This window comes from Hyperolius riggenbachi, chromosome 3, assembly GCF_040937935.1.
Source record: "Hyperolius riggenbachi isolate aHypRig1 chromosome 3, aHypRig1.pri, whole genome shotgun sequence".
Lineage (NCBI taxonomy): Eukaryota > Metazoa > Chordata > Amphibia > Anura > Hyperoliidae > Hyperolius > Hyperolius riggenbachi.
The window spans coordinates 81,263,801-81,287,923 of record NC_090648.1 but is presented as its reverse complement, the minus strand read 5'-3'; the positions used below and the strand labels follow the sequence as shown (position 1 = coordinate 81,287,923).

The 24,123-nt window shown below is 44.0% G+C and overlaps 1 protein-coding gene across 3 annotated transcripts in view; it reads left to right on the top strand.

Annotated features, from left to right (window-relative positions):
- LOC137561016 (cytokine receptor common subunit beta-like) overlaps positions 1 to 24,123 on the top strand; it is a 127,733-nt gene that overhangs the window by 34,540 nt on the left and 69,070 nt on the right. For all 3 annotated transcript variants that reach the window (XM_068272223.1, XM_068272225.1, XM_068272224.1), the window contains exon 2: positions 10,781 to 10,889. In XM_068272223.1, the coding sequence (XP_068128324.1) occupies positions 10,823 to 10,889 (67 nt within the window). In that variant the 5' untranslated portion in view covers positions 10,781 to 10,822. The remainder of the gene's footprint in view (positions 1 to 10,780; positions 10,890 to 24,123) is intronic.

The following is a 24,123-nucleotide window of genomic DNA, read 5'->3' as shown; positions in this document are numbered from 1 at the left end:
ACAAATCTGGGTCACCGTGTCAGGCAACCACTTTGAAGACAGGTGGGGAGTATTAGACTTGTCCCCACTCAGGATTAAGGAGTCGCTCTCTGTAGATCGAAAAAAAGGGAACCAAGTCCCCTCCACTAGGGGTGGACACACTTATTGTACAGTTGTACGGAGGCGCCAAAAATATAAAAGTAGGATAAAATGTTTTAAAAGAGAACAATGGGGGGTTAGTGGTGGACTTACCTCCCCAAAACAGACACAGAAAAATGTCGCTTAATTCAACAAAAGCGATTTATTTACATACTCCGGATAAATGCAACGCGTTTCGTCTCTGTCTAGACAGAGGCGCTAAGCTTGTACTGAGAATGTATGAGTCGATTGTACTGCAATTTTATTGCCTGATGAAGTGGGATGTGCCCACGAAACGTGTTGCATCTATCCGGAGTATGTAAATAAATCACTTTTGTTGAATTAAGCAACATTTTTCTGTGTCTATTTTTGGGAGGTAAGTCCACCACTAACCCCCCATTGTTCTCTTTTAAAACATTTTATCCTACTTTTATACTTTTGGTGCCTCTGCACAACTGTACAATAATTTGTGCCTATAGGCTCCTGTGAGGTAAATCCGGGCCTGCTGTCCAGTGTTAGAGTTTAACCTCCTGCCGACCGCGTCATGCAGATGGGTGTGGCAGCCCCAGGACCGCCTAACACCGATCGGCGTAAAGTCCTGGGGTCAGCTAATGCAGGAGATCGCGCGCAGGCTGCGTGCGCATCTCCTGCTTGGGGGGCGGAGCTCCGCCCCCCCTTCAGTCTCCGAGCCGGAGACTTAGACGGCGGTTTCGCCCTCTATTTACATGTACAGCGCTGCAATCGGCAGCAGCGCTGTACTGGGGACAGCCATGTTACACGGCTGTCCCCCTGGGGGACAAGAGAGCGATCGGCTCTCATAGGCAGAAGCCTATGACAGCCAAATGCCAGGATTGGCCGGCTGGGGGAGGGAGGGGTTTGTTGAAAAAAAAAAAAAAAAAAGGAAAATATAAAAAAATCACACAAAAACAGTCACACATAAATATTTATTTTAAAAAAATTAAACAGCTGGGGGGCGATCAGACCCCACCAACAGAGAGCTCTGTTGGTGGGGAGAAAAGGGGGCTGTGTTGTGTGGCCCTGCAGCTTGGCCTTAAAGCTGCAGTGGCCTATTTTACTAAAAGTGGCCTGGTCACTAGGGGGGTTTAGCACTGCGGTCCTCAAGAGGTTAAGGATTGACCCATCTGTAGCTGCCATGCATCCGTGCCAAGAAAGGATAATTACCAACAGGTATAATTTTCCGGTTTCTTACATTGAGGTTATTACAGACCTGCAAAATGCACTGACCCTTCCTCATAAATTTCTGTATCAGGGTTTTTTTTAAGCACGTACTGCAAAACTGGCTCTTCCTTATTTTTGGTAAAATGAAACTCGTCTTCGTCAGTAAGATGGATTATTTTCAGCCAGCTACTTTTCCTGTCATTTCCTGTGAGCTGCCTACACAGTTATACAGAGGGGCATTTCTGTCAACAGATTACAGCTACAGGCCCAGTATTGCTGTCATATCTGTGGAGGTATCTTGCATCAGCTGCAGTATCAAGGATGTAGTGATGAGGCATTTATTACGGTATTAATTAAAGAGAACCTGTACTGAGTAAAAATATTTAAAATAAACACATGAGATAACTTCAAATGAACATTACATAGTTACCTTGCCATCAGTTCCTCTCAGAAGCTCACCATTTTCTTCTGACAATAATCCCTTCCAGTTCTGACAACATTTTGGCAGATCTGAAATATATCAGTTGCTGTCAGTAAAATATCAGTTGCTGTCAGTTATAGCTGAGAGGAAAACTGATGTACCAGATAATGTCCATGTTTCCCTATGGCTCAAGTGGGCGATGTTACAGTTTAACTGTGTGCTGACCAGAAAGCGGTTATGGGTAATGCCCATTTTCAAAATGGAGGACGGAAAATTCCCTTGATCACAGTGAACAAACAGGTCGCGGGACAGGAGAAAGAGACTGAGGAGTAGACTACATGGAAGGTAAGTATGACTTGTGTATGCTTATTTTGACTTTTAATTTTCAGTTCAGGTTTTCTTTAAAGGACAACTGTAGCGAGAGGGATATGGAGGCTACCATATTTATTTACTTTTTAAGCAATAGTAGTTGCCTGGTAATCTTGCTGATCCTCTACCTAATATTTTAAGCCATAGCCCCTGAACAAGCATGCAGCAGATCAGGTGTTTCTGACATTACTTGTTTCTGGTGTTATTTAGACACTACTGCAGCCAAACAGACTAGCAGGGCTGCCAGGCAACTGGTATTGTTTAACAGGAAATAAATATGGCAGCCTCTATAATCACTCTCACTCCAGTTGTCCTTTAATTGATAAGATACAGAGATTTATCCGTATTACGCTGTGGCCTGGAATGTACGGTATGTAAAACTTCCAGTAGCAGATATAAAAATGCCCCAGTGAAATCCTGGTAGTCCAACTAATCATTTACATGTAAACTGGAACCTCATAGATTCTACTCTTTTGATTCCCTTCTCAACTTCAGTAAAAGGCTGTAATCAACTACCCCCATAATGCAATCATGAATCCATAAACTTTTCATAGACGGTTTATTCGTATTCTTTTTTGTTTTATTTATAAAGAGCTAACATATTATGCACTGCTGTAACATGCTTATTAGGACCACTTCTCAACATGGGCTTGATTCACAAAAGAGTGCTAACTGTTAGCACGGCGTTTTCACACGAATTTTCGCGTTTGCGTGCGATCCCAAATTTTCACACGCAATTAAACATTTTCACGCGCAAATGTGATTTTTTTTTGCACAAAATCGTTATCGTTTTCACACAAAAATTGCGTTTGTGCCCGAAAACGGTTAATTGTGCGCGAAAATTCGTGATCGCACGCAAACGCGTGAAAATGCCCATGCTAACAGTTTCCTCTCTTTTGTGAATCAAGCCCCTAGTGTCCCATGTTCATACAGTAGCAAGATTCTTTTTTAATTGTTACTACTAAAGAGCAGGGGTGCTCGGATAGTGCTTTTTAAAATCCGAATTGATCCGTATACCTAGATATCCAGATCCGGTTCGGATATCGAATCCGGCCTTTTAGATATCCGCGTCAACGCAGATATCCGAACGCATTATCCGCAGATATCCGACCTATTCGGATATCTGGATAGAAAAAACGGAAGTGCCCTTTAAATAGCTTTAAAAGGGGTTTTTAAGGTAAATGTGGCATGTATCCTCATTATTTTGCAAAGGGGAACACTAATTGATGATATGGGGACTTCAAATCCCCCCTCCCCCCAAAAAAATGGCTGTCAATTAACATTAGGCCTAGGTTCCAGACGGCGGTCGTGCAGCCTGCATTGTGTCCAAAGTCCAACCGCACAACTGGGACTTGACAGTTTTCAGCCAAGACACCTCCAAAAAATTATGCAACAATTGTGTTTTGGGTTAAATATAGGTGGTATCAGTGGCCTGTGGCACCCTGGCCTGGCGGTGGGAGCTGCACAAGTAGCAGGAGCAGGGCAATGCAGCAGCAGCAGGTGTAACGTGTGCCAGGGGCCTGCCGGACTTGGCACTTGCCAAGTGTCATGGCACTTGGCACGTGTCACTTGCCACTTGTCACGTGGCACTTACCAAGTGTCACGTGGCACTTGGCACGTGTCACGCGTCACGTGGCACTTGCCACGTGACAGTGGCAAGTGACACGTGCCAAGTGCCACATGACAAGTGACACGTGGCAAGTGCCGAGTGACAGTCAGACAGCAGAGGAGAAGACACAAGTGCACACTAACACACTCTAACTGTCACACTATGAGACATCAATCACGCTAATTAACTATTTAACTATAGAGTAGTGAAGAGGTTAATCAATGAACAGCTTTAGGTTTATAACTGTGTACAAGCAGCCCTTGCTAGGCCACCAGCACTGGAGCATGTCTCTCAGGAACCATTCAGCAAGCCAGAACGATCTGTCTCATCATGGCAGCCCTCCTTATTATACAAGGGCGGGCTGGCCAGTGTTCCTTTCTGTGATTGGGTGCCAGGGTTTAGGCTGGGAGGCCTCTGATTGGCTCAATGAGGTCAGGAGGGGCTGGACAGGGTTCCCCTCTGTGATTGGTTGCTAGGGCTTCTGCTGGGAGCCCTCTGATTGGCTCCAGGACGTTATCACCTTAGTTACAGTATTTCGGATCCGGATATCCACGGATATAAGCGGATATCCGGGTCATGGGTCAAACTATCCGCAGATAGCTATCCGGATTTGGGCCCAACTATCTGGAATCCGGATACGGCCGGATAGCGTAAAAATAGTCGGGTTACCTGGATTAGTTTTGGGCGAACACCTGGATGTTCGGGTTCGGGAAAGTTCGCCGAACATGACCGCGATGTTCGGCATGTTCGGGCCGAAACCCGAACTCCCCGAACATCCCGCTTTTGGGGGCCCTATGGGGTCGCAGGCATAAGGGGGGAGCATGCCCCGATCGCGGGGGGGGGGGGGTCGGAAATTCCCCCACCCCCTCCGCTAGCGCTCCCCCCTCTGCCCGCTTCCCCATACAAAAGTTTAAGGAAAGTACCGGTGGTAGTGGATGGCCTGGCAGTGGCACTGTGGAGTGAGGAGGAGGAGTCCGGAGAGTGACGCGTTGAGGGAGGCCGGGCAGCGGGCGGTTCAGCGGTAGTACCCTTGTGGTACTTCCGCCCTTTCTCTGACCTCACGCCCGCTGCCCGGCCTCCCTCAACGCGTCACTCTCCGGACTCCTCCTCCTCACTCCACAGTGCCACTGCCAGGCCATCCACTACCACCGGTACTTTCCTTAAACTTTTGTATGGGGAAGCGGGCAGAGGGGGGAGCGCTAGCGGAGGGGGTGGGGGGAATTTCCGACCCCCCCCCCGCGATCGGGGCATGCTCCCCCCTTATGACTGCGACCCCATAGGGGGGCCGTATTCGGCCGAACAGGGCCCTGTTCGGCCGAACAGGGGCCCTGTTCGGCCAGGTTCGGACAGGAATTGAGCCGTTCGGGCGAACGCGAACAGCTTGGCCGAACACCACCAGGTGTTCGGCCGAACTCGAACATCACCCGAACAGGGTGATGTTCTGCAGAACCCGAACAGTGGCGAACACTGTTCGCCCAACACTAACCTGGATATCCGGAATCTGGATGAGCATCCCTGCTAAAGAGATCTGCTATTGTTATACATTATGTGTCAAATGCAATCTCTGTACACAGGTTTTGGAGTAACTGATGATTCTAATACAATAGAGTCCCAGACTCCCCGTTTTCCAAAACTCCACTAACCAGCAGTCTCAACCAACCAGCACAAATTGTGGGCTCTGCTGTGCTTAAAGACTGGGTTCCATGCCTCCTACAAGGTTAATACGCTTTTAGTTACTGTAGTTTAACATTTAATACAGAGTTTGTGGTATGTATATAGAGTGGGGTATAGTACTGCATTAGATAGGCCTATTTTTAACATTGACTCTCAAACAACCAGAAAGCACACTTATCCAGCATCTGCCAATCCCCACCTGGGCCTTATAACTCCACTGTCCAATCAATACAGTGCCTGGCAGCTTAACAATCTCCGGACGTCCATAGCCCCTCTGCCAGACCCGCTACTCGCCAGCTCTTTAGTGCTAGACAACATCCAGCGCATCTATACCAGGCTCCCCTGACGCTGCTAATCTTGTGGCAGCATCTCTGACCCACTGGGACAACTGCCACACCTGCTGCTCCTTGCCACTTTCCTCACACTGTGGAATAGGAGCCCTGGCAAAAAAACAACTTCAAACCTCCTGCCAGGATCCCGAACATACCTAGCAAATAATTATAGCATATATGAGGGTTTTTCTTTTAACCTCAGAAGTCAGCGCCATTGACCTCAATATAAAATATGAACTTTGTCCCAAAATCAGCTGGCAATTTTGTGAAAATTTTGCTAGGTGTGAAAAGTTACCCTGCAAGAATGATCTTGAGATTCTGGTCTATTCATCCATTTTTAGGAGGCATTTTCCTAGTCTTTTTCTCCAAAAATCATTGTAGCCCCAAGAACACTCAAGAAGTCTTTGCTCTTCTATGAAGTACGCCCTCTTGAGCTTTTGAACCTATAGCTTTGCGCGGCACGTATTTGACCTGAGAAAGCGGCTTACGCCGAGAAACGCGTTGTCATGTCACTGTGCTGATTGAATACAATAAATCTAATCAAATTTTATTATAATTCAAGTTTATTTGATCATTTTTTCGAGCCAAAAATAAAATCCATTTACCCTCTAAATTATATTTTTTAATTGGGCACCTCCTACTATCCAAATTTTGCCCTCTTGAGCAGGTCACCATAAAATGGCATTAAAGTTGACTGTGTTATACTTACAAAATAGTCATTGCTTATTGCAATGTGCTACGGGAACTGCGGATTGGTCAGGAAATTCATCACATATAGCCTGCAACAAACAATAACGATCCAACCAAGTTTCTGATATTTGTTTTCTAAACTTGAAGTCCATGAAGGACAGTATAGCATAAAGTAGTTGCACTTGAGACGTCACAAAACAATGGAATTGAAGAACAGGAAGGTGAAGGAAGTCATAAAATAATAAGAAGGGAAGGTCAAGGAAGTTAGTACAATCAACTGTCCTGGCTTTACTATTGTTCTGCAGGCAACATAAGGTGGCAGCGTGATCTCAAAAGCTACATACACACTTGGGCAAGAATTGTTCCACAAAAGGTGTTTCTGGGAACGACTTTTTTACACGCACGCATACATCTTGGAAGCCTGCTCTCTTCTATGGAAAGAAGTGGGAAAATGACTGAGAGGTATCCTGCTGTGACCACTACAGTAGAAGAACAGACTTCATTATTTATCCACAGGGGCATTGCTAGCTCCAATGATCAGTGGCAAATGCCCTGATGTCCCCAGGCAGAATCAGCTGTGGTGCCTCAATGACAGGCATGCTGGGAGCTGTGGTGCATCAATCGGGGGTATGCTGGGTGTTGTGGTGCCTCTATGTGGGCATACTGGGTGCTGTGGTGCCATGCTGGGGGCATACAAGGAGCTGAGGTTCTTCTATGAGGGCATGCTGAGAGTTGTGATGCCTCAATGGAAGGCCCGTGGGAGCATTGGAGGGGGTACACTAGAAGGTCAGGGACTGCTATGGGAGAACTGCCAGGTAACCTGGCAGCAGGCCAGCCCAACCCTTCATAAAGCCAGACCAGCCAGCACAGAAGCCAGGTAACTCTGCCTAGTTATGTTTAAGTGACACTGCCTATTTATGTGATATGCTGCCTTATTTTTTGTATTAATGGAGGGGGGGGGGGGGGGGGCTTCATCCAAAATGTTGCTGGGCAGGCCTACCTAGCCTTCCCAGTGGATCCGAGATGAAAAATTAACTATAATAAGTAACTTGTCTATATATCTTATCTAAGATTTAGATAGTATACACAGCAAATCTAGCTGCAAACAGCTTTAATAGAATATGATTATTTCTTCCTGTGATACAATGACAGCAGCCATGTTGTTTGTAAACATTACACAGAGGCAGGCTTATCTGCATCTTGAGCACTCAGCGTGTGTAAAAAACCTAATCCCCCCTCCTCCTCCCTCCTCCCCTCTGTCTCTGAAATCAATGGCTAGTAACACCTCCTCCTGCCCAGATTGAGCTCCCATGAGCCCTTGCTACTGCCAAGGCTCTCTGAAAACCTGTGGGCGTGGTTTATTTAGTTTATAGGGAATTAGAGTATTAAAACAAAAACAAAAAAGTATTTGGCTTAAGGAATGCCCTATGAACAATAGGAAAGGAACACAATTATGCAATGAGTAAAAGTTCACCTCGGATCCACTTTAAGTTCATGTCAATATTGCTCCACCCATGACCACACCCACATTCTGGTGCATGGCCACACCCATTTTCTGCCTGGAGTGCCCAAAAGTGCCTCGAATCTCTTAGGATCCTAGCAAAGCCCCTGTTTATCCATCACGACAGATCACTAAAAACATCATCATTTATGTCTGGGGACACCTGTACGCGGGATTGCTGAATGAATATTGCACAAAAGGTCTTTCCACCAAATAGGGGTGGTGGCACCATTGCTCTGGGAGGTATCATGAGTTTCCAGCACCAGAGAGAGCTTTCTTGATAAGGAGTTCAGAGGATTGATTTACCAGCTTACTGAATAGCCACGTTTGAGGTCCCATGCACTATAAGCCAATTTCACCGGAAATCCCAGAGCGCCTAATTTATGTATGTAAGACAGTTTCAGACGTATGTTATTTGAGACCCGGTGCTGAATATTTACATACATGAACAGGGGATTGTTAGGGGGTGGTGCACTAGTGGTATCATGGTGGTCTAGTAACATACCTCCCAACTTTTTGAGATGAGAAAGAGGGACACTTAAGCCACGCCCCTGCCACACCCCTGATCACGCCCCCATCACACCCCTAGTCACGCATACCATAAAGATTTCATAAGAAAAATGTGTTGTTTTATAATTTAAACACACTGGTCCTTTTTATCCTTGTTTGTTTTCCTTCATATTAACATTTTAAAGAGACACTGAAGCGGAAAAAAAATGATGATATTAGGATTTGTATGTGTAGCACAGCTAAGAAATAAAACATTAAGATCAGATACATCAGTCTAATTGTTTCCAGTACAGGAAGAGTTGAGAAACTCCAGTTGTTATCTCTATGCAAAAAAGCTATTAAGCTCTCCGACTAAGTTAGTCGTGGAGAGGGCTGTTATCTGACTTTTATTATCTCAACTGTAAGTGAACTGTTTACTTTTCCTCTGCCAGAGGAGAGGTCATTACTTCACAGAGTGCTCTGAAAGACTCAATTTGAATGCTGAGTGTTGTGTAATCTGCACATATTATAGAATGATGCAATGTTAGAAAAAACGCTATATACCTGAAAATAAAAGTATGAGAATATTTTCTTTGCTGCTAATCTTCTAGTAATTATTCATAGTACACAACCAATTCACTATATCATATTTTTTTTTCGCTTCAGTGTCTCTTCAACATTAGTAATATATCAATTTAAAGGATGGGAATAAAGTTTAGAGTCAATCAACTACATATATATGTAGAAATATATATATTTACATAGAAAGAGGGACAAAGTCCTGAAAGAGGGACAAATAAGGAGGAAAGAGGGACAGGGCTCCCAAAGAAGGACTGTCCCTTCAAAAGAGGGACAGTTGGGAGCTATGCTAGTAACATCCCCCACGTGACATCCCTGCTGGTACCACCCATCCCAATATAACTTGTCTGGTTTGTCCAGTGGTACCCCATGGGCGGGGGGGGGGGGGGGGGGGTCAACATAATCCCTCCTAATCTCTCCTGTGTCCCCCTGCAGAGTAGTGTGCTATTGTGCAGCTTGCGAGTGAAGCTCACCTGATCCTGATGCCTACATGTTCCTCGGCAGCCGGTGGCTCTCTGCATGATGCATGTAATTACACAACATGCAGGAAACAGGAAGTTGAATGAGTGACCATCTGCCGATGAGCATGGACACATCGGGATTGCATGGACACATTGGGATCAGGTGAGATTCACTCAAAAGCCTCACTTCCGTGGCCTACTCTGCAAGAGGACACAGGAGTAGGGCCCATGAAGAGAGAGGGATGAATGATACCGGCCCCCTCTCTGCGTCCCCCGACTCCCCAATGCTAATCAGCCCTTGTTTTTTAACAATGGTGATGAAGTCCATGTACAGAGCTTTACAGTAAACTAGCAACACTATGTTTGAATCTTTGTTTAAAAATGTGCTTCTAAAATGTTCCCAACTGCTTCTGAAGTATTTCTTTCCTCCATCCTTGTTGTAGATTGTCACTTTGCATGATGTCTTATCACCCCTTTGCAGATGCTATCAGCACTTTAGCAAACAATGAACACAGGTGGATGGGCTAGTCATGAACAAGAGGGGTGGCATGCCAGTATCTTAAAAAAAGGAGAAGCTGAAATTGATATACAAATATTTCATTACTGTTCAGAACTTCATTTTTAAAATTTACCACATCTAATAAAAATACACAGAAATTCTACATTTAAAATGCAAAGAATCAGATCTGGACAAGCTACCAACACCAACCCCAAAATCACGGCTGATATGATCCTGGCTGCTAACTGTGACCGGGGTGGTCATTAAAGTGGACCTGAACTCAGATCTTTCTCTCTGCTCTAAAAGAAAAGCAACAGCATAAGAACCTTTAAAGAAAACATCTCTTTGTCACAGCTTACAGAACTCCTGCAATAAATCTGCTGTTTTTACTTCCTGCTTTCATGGAAGCAGGTAAAGGGTTAACATCCTGTGTTTACATATTAGTTGTGTCTGCCAAGGACTGCCAAATTTCTGTGCAGACACAGCTGAGAGATCAAATTACACTATTATTCGAAGATGAGAGTGGATGAGAAAAGCTCTTCTCTCTAAAAACACACAGGGTGCATTCTCTCTGTTTTCCTTGTGTCCTGGGCAAAAGTTCAGGTCCACTTTAACAGTAGTAGTGTTTCAAGTCTCAAAGTTAACAGCTCCGGGCCCCCTCCTATTGCGATGCACAGAAGAAAATTCCTGGGCTTCCTATAGCAGGAAGTGATGTCACAAGGGCAACATTCCATTTATATGTTTGTAGCATCGACGGTTCATTTAATGTGACTCTGTGCCCTCCCTGTTTCTTTATCATAATAGTGACAGTGTCCAGTCCTGCAGAAATGAACTAACATGCTTTTTCTTGTGGTTCACAGCTCTTGGGACGATTACTGAACGCCGTTCTCTGCGCAGTGGAAATGAAGAAAAACAACATCCTGTATTGTGTCACTTTTTGTCTTCTGTCTGCGATTTCAGACAACCAAGGTTTGATTGTTTCCTTTATATACTTTTTGGTATTGAAAGGTCAGGGAGATTATAGCGATAGTCGTTCTAGTCATCAGTACAATCTGACATCTCATTTTTCTCTTTTGCACCATTTGTATTGTTATTAGTTTTGTTTTTTCACTTAAAGAGAAACCGTAACCAAGGATTGAACTTCATCCCAATCAGTAGCCGATACCCCCTTTCCCATGAGAAATCCTTACCTTTTCTCAAACCTCTCATCGGTGGGCTCTGTATGGCTAATTTTGTGGTGAATCCCCTCCCATAGTGTGATGTCAGCACCTAGGAACAGACATCACACTGTGGGAGCTTTGTTGCATTGTGGGAAATAACAGCTGTTCCCAACTGCTAAAAAAGTAGCATCTCCGTCAACAGGCATCACCTGCCAGCAGAAAGGTGTCGCCATGTGATACATTTCAGAATGTAAATCAGGGAGAGGAAATATTTTACAATGGGCAATCACTGACTAAATCATTTATACATAATTATTGTAAAAAAATTAAGCCCTTTCTTTCATTACGTTATTTTCACTGCAGTTCCTCTTTAACCACTTCAGCCCTCAGTCTTTTTCAGTTTATGCATCCGAGCAATGTTCACCTTCCATTCATTAGCCTATAACTTTATCACTACTTATCACAATGAACTGATCTATATCTTGTTTTTTTTCCCGCTACCAATTAGGCTTTCTTTGGGTGGTACATTTTGCTAAGAGCTACCATACTGTAAATGCATTTTAACAGTAAGAATAAGAAAAAAACGGAAAAAGTTCATTATTTCTCAGTTTTCGGCCATTATAGTTTTAAAATAATACATGCCTCCATAATTAAAACCCACGTATTGTATTTGCCCATTTGTCCCGGTTATTATACCATTTAAATTATGTCCCTATCACAATGTATGGCGACAATATTTTATTTGGAAAATAAAAGTGCATTTTTTTCTGTTTTGCATCCATCACTATTTACAAGCTTATAATAAAAATTAAAAAAAAATAGAAATATAGATATTTAAAAAGTTTAGACACTTAGGTAAATATTTATGTTTTTTTTTAATTGTAATGGTTTGTTTTTTTATTAAACATTTTATTTGGGTATTTTTGGAAGGGTGGGATATAAATAGTAAATTTTTTTAATGTAAATATATGTATTTTTTTTTTTTTAATGTAGATCTAGTTTTACTTTTTGGCCACAAGATGGCAACCTTAGGTTTGTTTACATGACGTCACTCTAAGCGTAATATGTACGCTTAGAGGGACGTAAGGGGGGGGGGGGGGGGGGGGGCGAAAGAGGCTGAAAAAGCAAGGCTTCCGAGAGAAGCTGGCGCTTTTTCTGCGGGGGAGAGGAATCAGTGATCGGGCACCATGGCCGGATTCATTGATGCCTGGGCTAACGATTCGCGGCCCGGAGCGCGCATGCAGAAGAACTCCAGTGAAAATAATGTAATAAAAAAGTGCTTCATTTTTACAATAATTATGTATAAATTATTTAGTTAGTGTTTACCCATTGTAAAATCTTTTAAATCCCTGATTTACATTCTGACATTTATTATATGGTGACATTTTTACTGCTGGAAGGTGATGTAGCTGCTGCTTGCTTTTTTGGCAGTTGGAAATAGCTGTAAACAGCTATTTCCCATAATGTAACAAGGTTCACAGACAGGAAACTGCCAGGAGTACCACGGTACTCAGAGTTTCTTGTGGGAGGGGTTTCACCACAATATCAGTCATACAGCGCCCCCTGATGGTCTGTTTGTGAAAAAGAATAGATTTCTCATGTAAAAGGGGGTATCAGCTACTGATTGGGATAAAGTTTCAATTCTTGGTCGGAGTTTCTCTTTAACTCCAGCTACAGTTGCAGAGCATGTTTTAATCTATGTGCTGTATAAGCTTATAATGCCTTTAAAATAGGCTGCTGTAGCAATAGGCTGCAACCTTCTCAAGGGGCTTATTTTGTAAAATTATCAATTTAGGCGCCTCAAGGCGGAAGACTTGGGAACCGCCATGGGCCGCAATGGGAATTACGGCTATAGTGGTGCTCACTGTGTAATTTGAGCACCAGCAATAGCCGTCCAAATTATGTTAAAAACTGTCTATTTCAGACACCGGCAATAGATTATGTAATGAAATGCAGCAGGGAATTTGGGGAATAGGATTTTAGTAGGGCAATATATTAAATAATAGGCAGAGGAACAGGTAGTTCTTGGAGCGTCAGTCATTCGTCTTCACCCTGTGCCCAAATTTCCCCTTTTTCACCAGTGCACTTATTTTGTGCTTGGGACAAGCCCAGCACATAGAACTTTCTGTTAGATCCTTTATCTCTGCTGTGTCAGTTCATTTTTTGACTATATCTTAAAGGACTCACAAGGCAGAAAAATAAATGTAGTTCTAATTACCTGGGGCTTCTTCCAACCCCAAAAGTCAATTGAGTACCACTTTGTCAGCGCAGTATGCTCCCGGTGACTTGGGCGTGTACTCATGCAGAAGGCACTGGCTCATTGGGGGTCGGAAGTCCTTAGAAGCTGCCAGAGGGCCCCTTGGGAGGATCGGAGCTGCGCCGAGGGACCCAAATGACTTTGGGGGGCTGGAAGAAGCCACAGGTAATTAAACTACATTTAATTATGTAGGGCTCATGAGTCCTTTTAAAATGGTGTATTTGGTGTATAGAGATGTCGCAAGCAAAGAATATTCTGTTCGCGAACAGCGGACTCGAACGTCCATAAATGTTCGTAAACGTGCAAATTCGGCGAACCCCCATAAATTTCAATGGGCAGGCAAATTTTAAAACCTACAAAGATTGTTTCTGGCCACAAAAGTGATGGAAAAGTTGTTTTAAGGGGTCTAACATCTGTACTGTGGCATGCAAAAGGGGGATCCATGCCAAAAATCGCACCAAAAATTACGGAGTTGATGCAAAGTCGGGTTTTAATCCCTAAATGGCAAAATTCACATTATGCACAGCTCTGGGTGTCAGTGGGCTGTGGAGTGTCACACCCAGAGATATGCAATAGTACTATCAGAATACAGTGAAATAATAATGCACAGGAGTGGTTCTGTGCGTGCAACTTAATGAGGCAACAACAACAGCAGTAGTGTGCACACAGCTCTGGGGTGTCAGTGGGCTGTGGCTGTGGAGTGTCACACACACACAAAAAACACAGGAGACCGATGTGCTAACCCTCAAAAGGGCTGTTTGGGGTGATTTCATAGCAAGTGTGGAACAAGAACACAGGCCTAGCTAATGCTTTCCCTACCTATCTGCAGCAAGTCTGACTCTGCTCTCACTCAGGGCTGGTGCCACACCGGGCGGCTTTTTGGGCGTTTTCAGATCCGCTTGCGGCTGCGGATCTGCTTGGTCAATGTATCTCAATGGGGTGGTGCACACCAGAGCGGGAGGCGTTTTGCGGGAAACGAAAAATGCCTGGGTGAGGCATTTTTTGGATTTCGGATGCGTTTCTGCCTCAATGTTAAGTATAGGAAAAACGCAAACCGCTCTGAAAAACGGCACTTCAGAGCGGTTTTGCAGGCGTTTTTGTTACAGAAGCTGTTCAGTAACAGCTTTACTGTAACAATATATGAAATCTACTATACTGAAAACCGCAGCAGCAATCCGCAAAACGCTAGCAAAACGCCATAGAAAAATAAAAAAAAGCGTTTCAAAATCTGCTAGCGTTTTGCGGATCTGCTTGCGGTTTTTGGTGTGCACCAGCCCTAACAGCAGCCAGCAGAGAATTAATCCAATATGGCCACTGCAACTGCTTTTTGATAAGGGGGGGGGGGGGGGTCCAGGAAGGGGTGCTAGCTGTTTGGCTGCCATGTGTCTGCTAACTGTGAGGTAAGGGGTCAAAGGTTAGCTCAATAATACTGTACATAGGTGAGTCGAACACACCAAACGGAGAACGCGAACGGCAGAAGTTCACCGGATACTGTCTGCTGGTCTGCTCTATTGGTGTCAAGCTCCTTGAACATAAAAAGAAAACATTCGGGCATTGTGCTTCCTAAACTGTCAGCTAGTATATTACCTGTATATCTAGTGTGGCTGTTCAGAACAAGTTAAATTCTTCCCGTATTTCAGTCATTCAGGATGGTTTTGTTACAACTGAATGACTCCGATAGTTGGTAAAAATGTAAGTAACTCAGAAGGCTTCTCCATAATGCCTTAAACCACCAATCAGTGATTGGAGAAGACTGTCTTGGTTGTGGTAGAGGCGCTATTGGATGCCTTGATCACCTGATGTTTAGTCACACCCAGGGAGATGTGACCTCAGCATCCATTCTGATGGAACTGGAGCTAGCAGCTAGTGAGATAGGGTTGCTTTTATGCTGAGAACAAAGTGAGCTAGGACTTTTCTGATCAGGGTTGGAGGAGTGATTTTTGCTGCTGCGGGGGCTGTGGAGCTTAGAGTACTTAGATAACTAGAACTTTCTGCAGGCAAGGTGTGTGTCAGTTGGCAGAGACTGTAATGCAGCCAGTGCTGCAAGTCACTTGTACATCTTCACGATTACGCTTTGTAATAGATTGCAGTACAGCCAGGGCCAGTTCTCTTTACAGTGGGGGCCCTGGGCAAAAAGTAACCTGAGGTCCCCTGACACCCACACCAGCAAATTCACCCCCAAAACCGGCTGCACTGTCCCCCAGATCTCCGCCAACTTTTTTTGGGCAGCATAGCAACCCATCTGTCCTGGCTGCTGTACTGCTCTATTTGTTTGCACGGCTCATCTTCATCCTCGCAGGGGAGCATCTTCTCAGCTGAGATGCGATATTGCCAAACACTTTACAGGTGAGGGGTGCAATTTGGGGAGGGGGGAGGGGCACAGTGATCGGTGGCCCCTGGGCAATTGCCTAGATTGCCACAATGGTAGCACCGGCCCTGAGTACAACATAGCAAGCGCTGAGTATGGGGTGAAGACATATATCAGCAGCACAGTGATGGGCAGGGTGAGGAATGAGGATGTGAGGGTGTGAAGTAATGCTACTCATGTTATGCACAAAGAAAGGTATTTAAAAATGGCATACAGAGCAAAGGATGCACTGCTAAGGTATATTGTGTTGCTGTTCAGCGTCCAAGAAATAAGCCCTGATGATTCTGTAACAGTGATAACTACTGATGAGCAGAAATTATGCCTATGCGTAATTATGCATCGTAATTTTTGATTACACATTTTTTTGGGGGGGAAAAGCGTAATTAATTTTGTATGTAATTGTAAGCATTCATAATTACGTAATTTACATGTAATTTGCATGTCGACTTTATCGGTAAATAGCAAAGCCCCCATACATGTTATTGCTACCAAAATTGCTACATATGTTAAGGAAATTAGTTGGTACAAGGTAAAAAAAAAAAGACCTTGTGGTTTTTTGAAAAATTGATTTTGAAAATACAAAGAAAAATGTTTTTTAAACTGTCATTTTTCTGAGTTTAAAAACCATTTTTCTTTGCAATTTTGAAATCGATTTTCTCAAGAACTACAAGATATTTTTTAAAAATTATTATTTTTAACTTGTTAACACTATTTTCCTTAAAGAGACTCTGTAACATTAAAAAGATCCCCTGGGGGGTACTCACCTCGGGTGGGGGAAGCCTCCGGATCCTAATGAGGCTTCCCACGCCGTCCTCTGTCCCACGGGGGTCTCGCCGCAGCCCTCCGAACAGCCGGCGACTGTGCCGACTGTCAGTTCAATATTTACCTTTGCTGGCTCCAGCGGGGGCGCTGTGGCGACTTTCTGCACGGAAATAGACGGAAATACCCGATCTCCGTCGGGTCCGCTCTACTGCGCAGGCGCCGGAAACTTGCGCCTGCGCAGTAGAGCAGACCCGACGGTGATCGGGTATTTCCGCCTACTTCGGCGCCGAGAGGCATCAGAGCGCCTGCGCAGGAGCCAGGAAGGTAAATATTGCGTCACAGCTGTACGGAGGGCTACAGCGAGACCCCCGAGGGACGCAGGACGGCGTGGGAAGCCTCATTAGGATCCTGAGGCTTCCCCCACCCGAGGTGAGTACCCCCCAGGGGCCGTTTTGTCGTTACAGTTCCTCTTTAAAGTGAACCTTAAGCCAGAAAAAAAAATGAGTTTTACTCACCTGGTGCTTCTACCAGTCCCCTGCAGCAGTCCTGTGCCCTCGCAGCCACTCACTAATCTTCTGGTCCCCCGCTGCCAGCTAGTTTTGTTTTTGCCGACAGGCCCGTCAGGACTGGCCACGCGTAGCTTTTTCAGCATTCCCGACTGTAACTAGCGCTATTGCGGGCCGCAACGCGTACAAAAGTACGTGTTGCCTCATATCTATGCGTGCGTAATGCGGCAAAGCGTATTTTTGTACGCGTTGCGGCCCGCAATAGCGCTAATTACAGTCGGGAATGCGGAAAAAGCTACGCGTTGCCAGTCCTGACGGGCCTGTCGGCAAAAAACGAAGCAGCGGGGGACCAGAGGATTAGTGAGTGGCTGCGAGGGCACAGGATGGCTGCAGGGGGCTGGTAGAAGCCCCAGGTGAGTAAAACTAATTTTTTTTTCTGGCTTAAGTGTCTCTTTAAAGGGAACCTAAACTGAGAAGGATATGGATTTTCCCTTTTAAAATAATACCAGTTGCCTGATTCTCCTGCTGATCCTGTGTCTCTTAAGGGCCCATTCACACTTGCAAATCGCTAAATGCTAGCGCCTTTGCTAGCGCTTTGCTCTGGCAACTTTTGTCGAGTAGCGCAAAAAATCGCCATTCACACTTGGGGCGATTTTCCATGATCGCATGAGCGCTTCTAAAGCACTAAACGCAATCGCCAGGAAATTGCCTGAAAATGGTGCAGGATACAAATTTGTGTTTGGTGATTTGCGTTAATCGCCGACGATTAACGCAAATCGCTCAAGTGAGAATAGGCCCATAGGTTTTATTGCACTAGCGCTTTAAAAAGCGCTAGCACTTGAGCACTTTGCCAAAATCGCTAGCAAAACGCTCAAATGTGAACGGGGCCTTATTCTTTTAGCCACAGCCCCTCAACAAGCATGCAGATCAGGCGCTCTGACTGAAGTCAGACTGGATTAGCTGCATGCTTGTTTCAGGTGTGTTATTAACCTCCCTGGCGTAAGCCCGACCTGGAGGATCGCATGGACCCCTGAGGATTTTTTTAAATAAAAATTGTTTTAAATGTTTAAGCTAGCACTTCGCTAGCTAAATATTCCCCCCACGTTCCTCCGCTCTCCCCCCGATCCCCCGCACAATTATACGTACCCCCCAAGGATCCCGCGATGGCGCAGCCTCCCAATCAGCTTCAGGCTCCGCTATGGGGAAGATTGGGACTGCGCATGACGTCATGTCCGATCGTCGCCATAGCGATGACTGAAGCTAAACAGTGAATCTGAGGCTCTCGCGGGATTGCGGACGGGTAAATAATTCCGGCGGCGATCGGGGGGATCAGAGGGGTGCCGGAGGACTTGGGGGGCCTATTTAGCTAACGAAGTGCGAGCTTAAACATTTAAATCAAATTTTATTTTAAAAAATCCTCCCGCGGACGCAGCATCTGAAACTGCATACCGCCAGGGAGGTTATGACACTACTGCCACAAAGAAATCTGCAGGACTGCCATGCAACTGGTATTGTTTAACCCATTCTCGTTCTGTCGTTTTCACGTGAGAAATGTTCACTTCCCATTCATTAGCCTATAACTTTATCACTACTTATCACAATGAACTGATCTATATCTTGTTTTTTCCGCCACCAATTAGGCTTTCTTTGGGGGGTACATTTTGCTAAGAGCCACTTTACTGTAAATGCATTTTAACAGGAAGAATAAGAAAAAAATGGAAAAATTCATTATTTCTCAGTTTTCAGCCATTATAGTTTTAAAATAATACATGCCTCCATAATTAAAACTCACGTATTGTATTTGCCCATTTGTCCCTGTTATTACACCGTTTAAAATTATGTCCCTATCACAATGTATGGCGACAATATTTTATTTGTAAATAAAGGTGCATTTTTTCCATTTTGCATCTATCACTATTTACAAGTTTAAAATAAAAAAAATATAGAAATATTTCATCTTTACATTGATATTTAAAAAGTTTAGACCCTTAGGTAAATATTTACATGTTTTTTTTTTATTGTAATGTTTTTTTTTATAGTAAACATTTTATTTGGGTAGTTTTGGGAGGGTGGGAGGTAAACAATAGATTTATAATGTAAATGTGTGTTAATTTTTATTTATTTTTACTTTCAGTTGTAGTATTACTTTTTGGCCACATGATGGCGGCCATGAGTTTGTTTACATGACGTCACTCTAAGCGTAACACACGCTTAGAGTGACGCATCGGGGAGGGAACAGCCAGAAAAAGCACAGCTTCCGAGAGAAGCTGTCGCTTTTTCAGCGGGGGAGAGGAATCAGTGATCGGGCACCATAGTACATTGATTCCGTGGCTACCGAATCCGCGGCCGAGAGTGCGCGTGCACGTGCGCGATCGGCCGCGGTAGCGCGCATTGTTCCTGGACGTAGTTTCTACATCCAGGAACCAAAATAGGTTAAATATCCCTCTCAGGGGAACTATGGGGAAAAAATTTAAATATGTGCAAACATAGACAAATAAGAAGTACTTTTTTTCCAAAGTAAAATGAGCCATAAATTACTTTTTTCCTATGTTGCTGTCACTTACAGTAGGTATTAGAAATCTGACATTACTGACAGGTTTTGGACTAGTCCATCTCTTCATAGGGGATTCTCAGCAAGGCTTTTATGAACAATGAAGCTGGCCAGCTTCCCTGCTCGCTGCACAGTGTTTTGGCAGTTGACAGAGCAACTGCCATTCACTAAGTGCTTTTGAAAATAAATAAATCCCTGAGAATCCCCCATGAAGAGGTGGCCTAGTCCAAAACCTGTCACTTCTGTCAGATTTCTACTGCCTTCTGTAAGTGACAGCAACATAGGAGAAAAGTATCATTTTAGGCTGCTTACACACCAAGACGTTACAGGCGCATGTTAGTGCGCCTGTAACGCTCCCCCAACGCACAGCAATGTAACACAAGTGGGCTGTTCACACAGCCCACGTTGCGTTACATGTAATGCTGCACGTTCTCTGCAAAGTGCAGCATGCTACGGCGTTGGAGCGGCTATAGCCGCGTTAGACTGTTTGCACATGCGCAGTGGGGGGCGGAGAGGAGGCGGGGAGAGCCAGCTACAGTAGCCGCGCACATGGCTACTTAATATTCACTGCACTGGCGGGCGCTGATTGGCCGGCGGGACCACGTGATGCGGAGTGTCTCGCTCCGCATCACGTGGTCCCGCTGGCCAATCAGCGCCACTCTGGGAGACATTATAGGAATCGAGCCGCCTAACGCGGCTCACTCTACCGTCGGCTCTTGCAGCACCATACGTTGTGTTAAGTGCACGTTATGCGACCTTAACGTGGCACCTAACGCAACGTCTTGGTGTGCAAGAAGCCTAACTCTGGAAAAAACATACTTATTATTTGTCTATGTTTGCACATATTTTACATTTTACAATTTTTCGCCATAGTGCCCCTTTAAGGTTCCCTTTAACATATGTAGCAATTCACCGCCAAAGTCGGCACGTAATTACGCATAAATTAAGAGTAAATTCATCCCTAATTATGGATGATTAAACAAAGTCAATTGGATTACAAATTTGTAATTAAGTATAGTAGTAATTGCAAAAATGGATGCGTAATATTACGTAATCGTAATTAGCTGATTACATCACTGGTGATAACATTTAGCAAAAATATTTTTTTACATTATTCTCCAAAGCTGCATGTTACAGTGTATAGAATGTCTAAGGAATGTATTGGTACTGGGAATGAAGGGAAAATGTGTACAGGAGACATTCTATACACTTCCCATATCATTTTCCCACGCTGTATTTACTGCCTAGAAATGACCAGTTTCCCCCTTTGAGTTCAATGATGTACGAGTTCGGGACTTACCAAACTTAAAATATTTTGCCCTGCTCTGCCAAACAGCCCTGGAAAAGAAAAGCAACATATTCAAGCCCCACTAATTAGATCTGTAACAGGCCAGGAGTTCAGTGTCTGGCTGCTGGATTGGTAAAGGATGTCACCTTCACAGCATAACATGGTGAACATACTATACATGAGAAAAATGGAGACTCTTGATCATTACAGATGGTATCTTATTTTCATATAGAGGGAAACATTTTTCTTTTGCTGTATGCAGGCGCAGAGGATAATGCAAAAAAACATCATTTTCCACATTTTGCAATTTTAAATTTGTGCTCCTTTTTTTCTTTCTCTGCCTGAAAGAGTTAAACATCAGGTATGTAAGTGGCAGTTCCTGTCTGAGTCAGGGCTGGGTCAGAATACAGTGTGACCCTCACTGATAAGAAGTTACAACTATAAATCACTTTCCTAGCAGAAAATGGCTTCTGAGAGCAGGGAAGAGATAAAAAGGATCTATAGTTCATAGATTTTAGCTCTGGCATACTGCAATGACTGTTATTGAGCAAAAACAACAAAACAGTAAAAACTTAAAGAGTAGATTTAAATCTATATATATATATATATATATAATCGGATGTATGTGTGTATGTATGTAGGTGTGTGTGTGTGTGTGTATGTGCCGCGATCACTCAAAAACGGCTTGACCGATTTAAACGAAACTTGGTATACAGATCCCTTACTACCTGGGATTATATGTTCTGGGAGTCCAGCGCCCCCCCCCCCCCCCCCCCCCCTGCACACCTGGGCGGAGTTACAAACAGCAAATCAGATTTCACCCATTCATGTCAATGGAAAAAATGTAAAAGGCTGCCATTCTCACAGTAATCAAGCCAGAGACCCCACACTTGGCACAGTTGGTCACTTGGTGAAAGAGGTTACACATCCAGGAAAAGTGGGCGGAGCATAAAGCAGCCAATCAAATTTCAGCCATTCATTTTTAATGGGAAAATGTAAACTGCAGCCATTCTTACAGTGTTAATATCAGGGTTTTCAAACTTGCCACACTTGCTCACTGGGTGACTGAGATTAAGATTCAAGAAAGTGGGTGGAGCCTACAACATCCAATCAATATTCACCTATTGAATTTTAAGGGAAATATTTACACTGCTGCCATTTTTACACTGTTTATGGAAGAGGCTTCAAGCTTGCACCAGTCAGTCATTGGGTGACTAAGGGGCAAATTAACTGAAGGGCGGGGCCACAAACAGCCAATCAGATTTCCTTGCTGGATAAACTGCTTCCATTCACACATTTTTGATGCCAGGAATCTAAAAGCTGTGAACATGTCTGTCATGCTACTTTAACAATAAAGAGCTATTTACTACGGATGGTGCTGGCTTGACTGTGGAGGAGGAATCTAAAAGCTCTCAAACTTGGTCATTGAGTGACTGTGTGTCAAGGTTACAAAAAGTGGGCAGAGCCAAAAACAAATTTCACTGGGAAAATGTAAACTGCAGCCATTCTTACACTGTTAATGGTAGGGTTCTCAAACTTTGCACAGTTGGTCGCTGGGTGACTGGGATTAATATTCAGAAAAGTAGGTGAAACCTTCAACAGCCAATCAAAATTAACTTATTGATTTTCAAGGGGAATATTGAAACTTCTGCCATCCTTACACTGTTAATGGAAAAGGCCTCAAACCTGCTACAGTCGGTCATTAAGTGACTGGGGTTCAAATTCACTCAGATTTCTTTGCTGGATAAACTGCTTCCATTCACACAATTTTCATGCCAGGAACCTGAATTCTCACAAACTTGGTCATTGAGTGACTGTGTGTCAAGGTTACAAAAAGTGTAAAGTGGAGTTAAAAACAGATTTCCCTGTGAAAATGTAAACTGCAGCCCTTCTTCACAGTTAATGGCAGGGTTCTGAAACTTTGCACAGCTGGTTACTGGGATTCATATTCAAAAAAGTGGGTGGAGCCTAAAAAAGCCAGTCAATATTCACCTATTGATTTTCAAGGGGAATATTAAAATTGCTGCCATTTTTGCACTGTTAATGGCACAAGCCTCAAACCTGGTACAGTCGGTCATTGGGTCACTGGGGTTCAAATTCAGAAAATGGGGCGGAGCCACAAACAGCCAATCAGATTTCTTTGCTGGATAAACTGCTTCCATTCACATAACTTTGATGCCACGAACCTAAAAGCTCACAAACTTGGTCATTGAGTGACTGTGTGTCCAGGTTACAAAAAGTGGGTAGAGCCAAAAACAAATTTTACAGGGAAAATATAAACTGCAGGCCTTCTTACACTGTTAATGGCAGGGTTCTTAAACTTTGCGCAGATGGTCACTGGGTGACTGAGATTAATATTCAGGTAAGTGGGTGGAGCCTATAATAGCCAAATCAAAATTCACCTGTTGATTTTCAAAGGGAATATTTAAATTGCTGCCACTTTTACACTGTTAATATGAGATGCCTCAAACCTGCTACAATTGGTCATTGGTTGACTGGGATCCAAATGCTGGAGAGGGGTGGAGTCACAGACCGCCAATCTTATTTTTTTCATTTCTATGGGAATATACAAGCTATTTATGCCAAAGCTCACAAACTTGGTCAGTGAGTAATTGTGTGTTAGGGTTAAAAAAAATGGGCGGAGCCGACACCAGCCAAATACATACCAGGTCAGGTCATCAGCTAGTATAAAATAAAACTGTGAAATATCTTAAAAAGTCATTTTTTTAGGAGAAGGGTGATACAATTGTTTATTTCATTAGTTTATTTTCACCTTGGGTGTGCTTTAATGTGTCACTTTGCACCAGAAGTGCCTGATCAGCTGCCAAGCCACCGCAAAGTTAACAGCACGTTACCTTTGGACTTCCGTGGCCACGCAGTGATGGTGGAAGTCATGTAAGTGACAAAAAGTGACCTTGCTCTAATTTTCCATTTCAATGTGAATCATGGGCACAAAGCCTTTTCATCTGTTTTCCTCTATTTTCACCTTATCTATGTTACTTTTTTTTAAGAGAGTCCACCCCCAGATTTAGCCAAGGCCCAAGGGGGATCATCTACATTGCCCACCAAAGAATAGGTACCTTACCTATTGCAAATTGCTCCCAGCTGCACTGTTATACATGTCCTGGGAGCAACGTCACGAAGGGAGGGGGGGCAGACAAGCCCCCAAAAGTGGGGGCATGGGAGGCTTACCTACGGCAACCCTCTTAACCCTCCTGGCGGTATAAAAAATTCCGCCAGGAGGCAGCGCAGCAGTATTTTTTTTTTTTTAAATCATGTAGCGAGCCCAGGGCAATCTACATGATAGCCGC